This window comes from Gallinula chloropus (genome assembly GCF_964237585.1).
Source record: "Gallinula chloropus genome assembly, chromosome: 5".
NCBI classification, from domain to species: domain Eukaryota; kingdom Metazoa; phylum Chordata; class Aves; order Gruiformes; family Rallidae; genus Gallinula; species Gallinula chloropus.
In genome coordinates, this window is record NC_140090.1 from 46,469,270 (window position 1) to 46,479,253 (window position 9,984).

At 58.3% G+C, this 9,984-nt stretch overlaps 1 protein-coding gene across 1 annotated transcript; it reads left to right on the plus strand.

Moving 5' to 3' along the window:
• Window positions 1–481: 481 nt before the first annotated feature.
• On the plus strand, window positions 482–7,942 carry LOC311192166 (prosaposin-like; the record flags this gene model as incomplete). Its single annotated transcript, XM_084264590.1, has 14 exons — window positions 482–542; window positions 3,936–4,060; window positions 4,404–4,481; window positions 4,605–4,730; window positions 5,289–5,483; window positions 5,794–5,928; window positions 6,035–6,091; window positions 6,399–6,506; window positions 6,671–6,757; window positions 6,858–7,041; window positions 7,222–7,391; window positions 7,491–7,571; window positions 7,711–7,818; window positions 7,907–7,942. 14 exons carry the CDS (start codon window positions 482–484, stop codon window positions 7,940–7,942), a joined length of 1,551 nt encoding a protein of 516 aa, XP_084120716.1.
• Window positions 7,943–9,984: the final 2,042 nt, after the last annotated feature.

Below are 9,984 nucleotides of genomic sequence, written 5' to 3' on the forward strand. Positions count from 1 at the left end.
CTGTTTTTAATAAAATAAATGTATTTTTTTTTTAAATGCTACTCTAAATACACCATTACTCCCCTTCCCTGCTCTTTGGGGTTCCCATCAACCCCTTTTTTTGTTCTGTTTCCATTGGGTTTTCTTTTGTAAGGGATGATGCTCTGGTCTATTTTTATACACACAGATGGTAGGGTGCTGGGAGCGTTGTCCCCGGCTGTGCCCTCCCTTCCCTTTGCAGCCAGGAATGGTGAGGTTAGTGTTGAGCAGCAGGTTCTGGGCTGGGTTTGACTTCCTGGGAATACCTGCCTGGCTCTCTGGTCCCTCCCTCCACTTGCAGCCTGGTGATGATTTTATAATCAAGGCGTAAGGAGAGGGGTGGGGTAATTGCCCTGCGTAGGTGGGGGTTCTCATTGCTTCTCCCAACTGAGCCGAGATTCCTCAGTCCTGGAGCGCAGCACAGGAGAGGAACCAGCCACTGAGGAACTATCTTAGGAACGACATGGAGAGCAGATGGAGTGGCTGGGTGCTGATCCTTTCTGTGTGCCTGGGCTCCTACCGAGGTAAGGCCAGGCCTGGCATCAGGACTCGAGGAGAGTCCTGGAAAACCCCTCTGAACCCCTAAACTTGTCCTAGTTCGTGTGTTTAAGGCGTCTCTCCCAGAGAGCAGGAGCGGGCTTTGCTTCTTGCCCACCTGGATGTGAGTGTTGCCACTTCAGCCCTTTAAAGACAGTCTCAGGGCAACAGGGGCTTTGTTTCCCTCCTTTCACTGCCCAGTATGGATTCCCAGAGAACTGGTGTTTGGCCGGGGCATGGAGAGAAGGGAGGCCAGTTGACCTAGTATCTCGGGGCCGGTCGATCTAGTAGACGTGGGCCCTGCCCACGTATGCGTGATTTGGGGGAAGCCACTTGGTTATTCTTGCACAAGGGAGCGACCGTGGTGTCACGTATGAGGCACAGATGCCAGGAGCCTGCCTCGGCTGGGGCTTGCCAAGCTCTGTGCAGGGTGACGGGCTACAGCTGTAGGAACCTTCAGAGACCTCCCTGTGCTGGGGCTTTGGGTGCCTGTGAGCAAATCTCCCCCTCCGCAGCTATGCTGCTGTTCCCAAGGTATCCCCCAAGAGCAGGGAGGCGATACCTGGCTCGCCCCCAGGAAGCAGGTTGGGAAAGAGCCCGTTTCCCACCCTGCTCCTTGCTCAAGGGGCAATCCCTTGTTCCTGGGTCGATTTTTTCCCAAGGGAAGCCACAGATCCCTGCTCTTGTAGGCAAAATAAAACACCCCAAACCAAATGCTTTGAGAGGGAAGAGCCCCTTTTTATGCTCCAATCACTCCAAGCTCGGCCCATCAGGCTCCTCTGATGTGCCCGGCTTTGCGGCAGAGGACCAGTGCCCACATGCACGTGGCCTGACAGCACAGGGAAGGGGGGAGACGTGCCGAGGTGCTCCAGCCAGCAACAGGCAGAGCCGGAAAGTTCACCTGTGCACAGGAGAGGAACCATGTCTGTCCTCTGGGCAATGGCTGCCCTGGCAGCCTCTCTCGTAGCAACCGCCTGGCTGGTGGGAGGCTGGGTAGGGGTGGTGAGAGACTTGGTGGAGCCCCAGCACATTTTGAGAAGGATTTTGGTGCTGATGGGGTTTTTTGACATAACAAGGGGTGTGCGCCCAGGCAGGAACTGGGGCACTGGGGCCCACGCCACCACCCCCAGGGTTTACGTCACAACCTGCTCGCCAGGCTCTCCCGGCTCAGCCGGCACACTGCAGAGCTCAGTGAAACGCTGGTACAGCCCTGCCAGAGCTGGAAATTCAGTGCTGGACCCTCCCTGCTGAGCAAAGCCCACTGCCGTTCCTCATTCCCCCAAGGGTCTGGCAGCTGTGGGCATCGGTCAGTGCTGGCTGGCCTGGGGACACTGGGGTGGCACGGGAGCATCCCTGCCTTGTACTGCGCTCCGTGCCAGGGCTTTGCCCAAAATGGTGTCATCTGCTGTGCTGCTGCAGGGGTGCTGGTCAGCTTTCATGGCTGTTCTGCTGTGGCGTTGAGATGTGGAAGAGAGCTCACAGGGCACCGGTTGCTCTGGTTGCTTGCCCTGTGGCAACGCTTTCCACCTAGGGAAGCTCCCTCTGGTCTGAGCAGATGGGTGTTACTGTTGTTATTAATTATTTTTCCGGCCAGGCACTTGTTGCCTGAGTTTAAGCATGAGCAGAGGGAGGACCGAGTGTGGAGCTGAGAGCTTTTAGGCCAGCAAAATCCCCCCACACTCCCTGTGCTGCTGCTGTCAGCACCCTTATGCTGCTGGGCAGCTGCTGGGCAGCATGGGGCTGCAAGAGATGCTCGTGGGTCAGGCAGAGCCAGCTCTGGATTGTTGCCTCTGCTCTTTCTCTCTCTTGGCCTCTTTATTTTTGGTGCTGCCCCTTAATGCTTCTGCTGACTCGCCGTTCTCCTTCGCCCTGATGTCAGCGCCAGGATTAAAACAAAATAATCCCCACTTATCTACCTCTCAGCTGATGCAGCGACCGTGGCATCGTGCTGCTGGAAGGGGGTGTGGGAAGCTGTGCATGGGAAACGGGGGAGGGGGGACTCACCCTGCCCCCGGGCTTCCTCCTGCCCTAATGCTGCTGTCAGCCCGATGGGGTAATCGGGGCTGAAACACCACCTGGCACCCGCTGAGCTGCTTTTGGGAGCAGGCAGGGCTGGTGGGGAGCATCACCCCCCCCCCCCCCCCCCAACACACACACACACACACACTGCAGCCCACACTCTGGGGTGGCCCTGGATGCCTCAAGCCTGTGGATGAGCTGAAGGTGTTGCCAAAATCTGGGGTGCAGCGAAAAAGTTTTGGGGAGAGACCTGGTAAGGGCATGGCAGATGGAAGGAGCAGGTCCTGCCTGTCCTTTACTCCTGCCATACAAAGCCATGGTGCCAGGTGGTAAAAGCTGGAAGCTCTGGGGGCTGCTGTGCTTCGCTTAGACGCACCAGCTGCGAGAAGGTGTGCAGAAGGCTCTGTCCATCCCTCTGTCCGTGTTCTACTCCCCATGTGCCCCTCCTGGCTTTCCAGAGCAGCTCCTGGCCAAAACAGGGCCAAAAAAAAAAGGGGCTTGGGTTGTGCTGGCTCCTTGCCTCCTCCCCAGCCACATCCTGGGTGGGCGCATCCCCGGGTGGGGAACAAACGCTTGCCCCATCGCAAATGAATCCTGACACACTAAGGTGGCAATTAAACCTCCGGCGTTGCGCCACATCACCGGCACCCTGCTCAGGGTGGGGTGTGTGTGAGGGGGGTGATGATGCTGCTGCCATGCTGGGGTTTTGTAGCCAGGAGAAAACGCTGTTGTTGGGAGGAAACAAAAAAAAAACCAAACCCAAAATCCAACCCCCTCCCCCCCCCCCCCCCCCCCCCAAGAACAAAACCCCAAACCCAAAAAAACAAACCACCCAAATATGGGGTTGCTCAATCATTGCCGGGAGCTGTGGTGTGGTCAACTGGCTGCTGTGCAGGACTCAGGGCTGCCCCCCTCCTCCTCCCTCTGCTTCCCCCCCTCCCTCCCTCCCATGGTTTGCTCATTTTTGCAAGATTTATTGCTGTTCCCACAAGCAGCCACCTCCCTTGCGTGCCGAAGGGTGCTGTGAGGCTGAGGATGGTTCCCCAAATTCTCTTGGCCTGGAGCTGCTGTGACACCCTGCTGGGAAAAAGCCTGGCAAAAAGCTGTCTCTCCCTGGGTTTAAAATGGAACAATATCATGTGTAGAGACCAAGACCCCCCCCTCCCCCCCCCACAGACACACACCCCCCGCACCATTGCAAAAGGTGAGGGTGAATCACAGCCGGAGGGTGAGGAGCATTGCTCTTGGCTCGCAGGGCTGGGCTGGGGTTGGGGTGCAGGGCAAGAGATGGTCTCGGGGTGCCTTGGGAGCTGATGGTCTCCTCTCCCTAACCCCCCTCCTTCCTTTCCCCTCCTGCCCAGCCGGGGCCAGCCCCCTCCACGAGTGTGGCGAGCGGCCGGAGAACTGGTGCCGGGATGTGGTGACAGCGGCCAAGTGTGGGGCACTGGAGCTTTGCCAGATCACCGTCTGGGACCAGGCCCTGGGGGTAACTGCACCAGGAGGGGGGAGGATGCAGGGAGGGGTGGAGGGAAGAACCCATCCTATCACCAAAATGTGAGGGTGGGACAGAATCCCAGCCTGGCTGCCCCCAAGCTGGGCATACGGAGGAGCATCCACTGATGCTGTCAAGCAGCCAGCAAAGCTGCTTAACTGGGTGGGGGCTCATGTAGGACTGGGATGCTGTAGGGTGAGTGGCAAAAATGACCTGGCCCCCAAATATCCCCAAGAACCCCTTGGCAGGCTCTTTTGGGGACAGAGGGGTGGGATCTGGGGGAGCAAGCGGGGATTCCGGGTGCTGTGGCAGCATCCTGACATCCCCCCTCTCTCAGCAGAAGGGGATCCCATGTCACCTCTGCCAGGTGGCTGTCTCTGTGATGGGCAAGATACTGCAGGACAACCGCACCGAGGTGGGTCCTGGCTGGGGGAGGAGGGGTAGATGTGTGTCTCATGTGTGTTGTGCCCACCCCCACCACCACCCCCACCTCCACTGAGGGGCCAGCCCAGTCCTGAGCTCTCCCTGTCTCCTCTAGGAAAAAGTGCGTGTCTTTTTGGATAAGAAATGCCAGTACCTGCCCTTCCAGGACTGGTCTGTCAAGTGCAAAAAGATGGTGGACACCGGCATCCTCATCCTTGTCCAGCTGGGCAAGCAAGTGCTGGTAACTGGTGGGGGAACCCCTTGGGTTTGCTGGTCTCTGTGGTTCGGGATGTCATAGAATGTGTAAGGTTGGAAGAGACCTTTAGAGGCCGTGGAATCCAACCCACCCCCCCCGCAGTGAGCAGGGACATCTTCACTAGGTCAGTTCGCTCAGAGCCCCATCAAGCCTGAGCTTGAATGTCTCCAGGGACGGGGCCTCCACCACCTTGCTGGGCAGCCTCATATTGAAGAACTTTTTCCTAATATCCAACCTAAACTTCCCCTTTTCTAGTTTAAAACCATCACCCCTTGCTCTATTGCTCCATGCCCTTGGGAACAGGTCTCCAGCTTTCCTGTAGGCACCTTTCAAAGACTGTAAGGCCCCAAAGCCTTCTATTCTGGACAGGGAGTATCCTAGATGCTCTTAGAGCCTGGAACAAAACCTCTGGAGGGAGGAGATGGGATGGGATGGGATTGGATGGGATGGGATGGGATGATCCAGGGATGGTGGAGGGGGGTGTGTGGAAGCAGAGCGATGGAACAGATGCAGCCTCAAGCTCCCACTTCTCTCACCAACCAGTCGGATCCAAAGGTGGTGTGTGGGACCATCAAACTGTGCCAGACCTGGGACACCCCCACAGGGGCCCTGAAGTTTCAAGAGCCGCCACCAACCTCCAGGGGCCCCGCTCAGGACTTCAACGACCTGGTCGCCCCCTTCATGGCCAACGTGCCCCTCCTGCTCCAGCCCCAGGAAGTGCCTCACCCCCAAGCCCAGGTACCATGGCACAGGCACAAATGCCAGTGATGCTGCTCAGTCACCTATTAAACACAAATACTAAAATTACCCCACAGCTGGAATGCCACCTGCTTTGGGGGAGTGGGGTCCTCACCAACTGGGGGCTGGGATATTGTGAGAGCTGAGTGAGGGGGACAGGACCAGGGAGATGCCAACAGGCATTGCGACCAGCATGTAAATCCCAGCCCTGCAAACCCAAGTGTGTGTGTGAGGGGGGTAGGGGGTGTCTTGGTTTTATTTTGGGGGTTACTAATGTGTCCCTGCCCGTGTTGTCCTGCGGGAGATGAAGGACGTGTGTGAGGACTGCCTGCAGCTGGTGGCGGCTGTGCAGTTGGAGCTGGGGACCGATGTCACCTTCGCCCAGGCGCTGGCGTCCCATGCCGAGTGGGCATGTGAGGGCCTGCCACCCACCCTGGCACAGCAGGTAAGGGTGCCAGCTCCATGGCACCAGCATCGTGGGGTGAGGGGGAGGTGGGGGGCTGTGTGTGCCCCCCGCCTCGGGCACTGATGCTGTGTCTCCCCCCACACAGTGCAAACGCTACGTAGCTGAGTACAGAGACACAGGTGCCCAGCTGCTCCGGCACTTGGTAGGTGTGAGAGGGGCTCCCAGGGGGGGTGCTGGTGTGGGGAGCTGAATGGGGCAGCATTGGGAAAGGCAGGGCCCTGGTATCACACAAGAGGGGGTTTCCTTCTCCCCAGCCTCTGCCCCCCTCCTTCCCCCCCTTTTCTCCCCCCCTTCCCCCCCCCCGCCAACCTTTATCCTCCCTTGTTCCCCTGCTGAGCCAGACCCATGCCTTAACAGGCTGAAAACACCCTTTGTGGGGAAGGCAGGGAGGGGGTCCCAGGTCACCCTCCTGGGGGGGGGAACACCCACCCTGGTCTTTCTCTCCCCAGGACCCGCTGGAGCTGTGTGGCCAGATGGGGCTCTGTGCTTCTGCTTCGGCGCTGCCCCTCCACACACTGCTCACGGAGAAGGTGCTGCAGGTCCTGAGCACACTGGGGGTCAGTGAGTGTGTGTTTCCTCTCTTAAAATCCAAAGGCTGGCAAGGGGGAGCCTTATTTTGCTTTTTTTACCCCTCAAGGACCCCCATTTTTCCCAGGTGGGGTGGGATGGGAATGGCTTTAGGGATCTCAGCAGGTGTCCCATCGCCTTGTTCTCCCAGCAGGACCGGGATGGGACCACGCCGCTGTGCGAGGTGTGCCAGTTCGCCGTGAAGGCGGCTGAGAGCCTCCTGGAGAACAACGTGACGGAGGTGAGTCCCGCTGCTGCCGCCCGGGCGTGGGGGAGCTGGGAAAGGGGGTGGCAAGAAGGAGGGGAGGATGGTTTCCCTCCACCTGCCCTCTCTCCGGCAGGAGCAACTGGTGAATGACATTGAGAAGGTGTGCTACATGCTGCCCCACGGCGTCATCGGGCAGTGCAAGGACTTCGTCAACTCCTATGGCAAAGCCGTGGTCATCATGCTGCTGGAGGCCACCGACCCCATGGCCGTCTGCACCATGCTGCACTGCTGTCCCCGGAGTGAGGACGCCCACCGAGGTGAGCCCAGGGGACCCGGGTGGCACCCGGGGGAGAGTGGGAAGATGGGGGGGGGGTGGGAGGAGGGTGTGTGTGTGTGTGTGTGTGTGTGTGTGTGTGTGTGTGTGTGTGTGTGCTGCTAATGTCCTTCCTCCCTCCCCCTGCCTCCTCCCCTCCCTCCTCCCGCCCTGTGTCCTGCAGGGGCTGCTGCACTGGAGCAGCTGGCAGTGGGCGCCGGCGCCTTCTGCAATGTCTGCCAGATCGTCATCACCTACTTTGATAATGAGCTGCTGAAGAATGAGACCCTGGCGGAGCTGGGCGACATGCTGGAGAAGGGCTGTGAGCTGCTGCCCACGCCACTCACCAGCAAGGTGACCTGGGGAAGGGACCCCCCCCCACCCCCAACACCCCCAAACTCAGCACCCCCACCCGCCCTATTCTGCTGGGCTCACCCCCTCTTTCCTTCCCAGTGTGAGGCTCTTGTGGTGCAGTACGAGCCAGCAGCCGTGCGGCTCCTCGTGCAGATGATGGACCCCACCTTCGTCTGCACCGTAAGTGTCCCCATGCCGCGGGTGCTGTGTCCATTCCTGGGGTCAGCCTACACCGGAGGCGGGCATCTTTCAGCCCAGCAACCCTTATATTTCTCCTCCTCTGTGCCCCCCCATCCCCCCTTTTCCCATCACAACACAGAAAATCAGAGCCTGTGACTCAGCCGAGGGGGATCTCCTGGGCTCGGACCCCTGTGCCTGGGGCCCATCCTACTGGTGCAAGAACATGGCCACGGCCATCGAGTGCCAGGTAAGCATGGGCCACATGCCCTGCCCCCGGCTGGTGGGGTCCTGGGGGTGCCCTCCTTCCAACTGCCATCCCTTCCCTCTCTCCACAGGCCGTGGAGCACTGCCAGCGTCACCTATGGAACTAGAAGCCACCTCCCTGGCCGGCTCAGCATGCCCCATTGTTTTGGTTCAGGATCCCAGATCCCATCCCTTGGGATGCCCCCTGCACAGGGGCGATGGCAGGAGCCTACCGGCCTCCGCACCTCACTGCCTTTGCCACTGCCTCTGCGACCTCCTCTTCCACTCCCCCTCCATCCCCCTACCCCGGGCTTGGATTCCACATCAGGTTAAGGGACTCAGTAGCATTTCCAGGACTAGGGGATTCAGCCTCTTAGGATGCCTGTAAAATCCCACCACCCCTTCCTCACCCCCCCATCCCCATCCCCATCCCACCCTGAACCCCATGTAAGACCCTGCAACGTGGCTCTGGCCCCATGGGCTGGGAGAATTCATACTGCCCAAATGCTGGCCACGCGCTCCCAGCCACCAGCAGTCTTGCACCTCAGGCCTCACTGGCTTTTGGCAAGCCCAGTCCTTTGCTGGTCCCCCCCTTCAAACTTGAGGTGGCTTTTTATCATTCCCTTACCACCCTCCCCTCCCCAAATCACTAGTTAAAGCAAGAGAGTGGATGAAATGTATCCACTCCGCACTGATTTTGTGTCCAGCTGGTTGCTGTAGATCAATAGATAAGGTTTTTAAGTGTCCCCTGAACACCCAAGTGAGTTTGGGGACAAAGAATTCCCCCCGTGCTGGTGGAGGGGGGATGGGGGTCCTGTGCCAACCTGGTGAGGGGCAGTGGGGCTGGTTCACCCCTCCCTGCCACAGGATGGGGGGGGGAATGACGCCCACAGCACCAGGTCCTGAGAGTGCTCAGGGCATCACACCCCAAATAAACTCTTCCCGTGAGCCCAGCTGGTTGTGTCCCTCCTCCTTTTCCCTGCAGTGTCGCGGGGGGTGCTGGTGGTGTGGAAAATAGGGTGGGAGGGTGGGTAAACCTTTGGGGGGTGGTTTAATGCTTTCCTTAAAATGTGGGGATGTAGCAACACCTGTGGCAGAATCTCACCAAGGTGATGTGGGGGTATGAACTAAGGGGGGAAAAAGTGGGGCGGTGTTTTCCTCTTCAGGACAATGATGAATGTGGTGTGGGTGGGGAGGAAGGATGACAGACATGTTACCCAAAGCCATAGACAGTGTATTTCCGAGTCCCGTAACAGACCGTGCCCGAAACTCTCCACAAGGTTACGACTGGAAACAAAAACACCCCCCCTCCTCCTTCCCCCCCCCCCCCCCCCAGCCCCTCGAAGAACAAACAAACCTGAAAGCAAGAGAGAAGGGGAAAGGAAAAAGGGCATAAAAGACACGCATGAGTACTCCCCATCCCAAAAGCCCCTGTTACTGCCAGTCTCTCTCCACATTCAGACATCACGATGCATTTTGGTAAAGCCAGCGAAACTGGTGACATGTCTTCAGTTTGGTTTGGTTTGTTTTGGGGTTGGGTTTTTTTTCTTTGGGGGGGTGTGTGTCTTTCCTTGCTGGAAAGGTGATGTGAATAGCAAACAGACTTGTCTCTCTTCCCTGCGCCACCCTGGGGGGCCCTCCCCATGCCCATCATGGTTGTGGTGTGAGGGTTGCCTTATCCCCAGTCTGCAGCTGGGGATGGATGCTGCAGTGGGACATCATCACCCATCCACACCTTCCTGCACCGTGCCTGCACCCCTGTCCAGCCTGAACTCCTTGGATTCATTTAGCTTTTTTTTTTGGTATCCCTCCCTGTTTGTTGTTTTTCTTTTTTTTATAAAAAAAAAAACTTTCTTTTTTGTTGGTTTTTTTTTTAATAAGAAAAATAAAAAAAATTTAATGCTTTCATGGATAAATGACAGGTGAGTAAAAGCAAACTGGTCCTGAGAGCCCTTTCCCCAGGGGCCAAGCTCTCCACAGATGCTGGAGCAAACCGCACTGGGTGGCCTGGACTCCTTCTGCAGGGGGAAGGGGAGGGGGGGGTTGGGGGAAGAGGCTGAGTGCCGTTTATGGGGTGCCCCCTTGGTCCCCGCCACGGCCCCCCCTGGCCCGTGCTTGGTCCCTGCCAGCCCCGGCATGCCTAGAGGAGCATCACCACCACCGCCCCTTG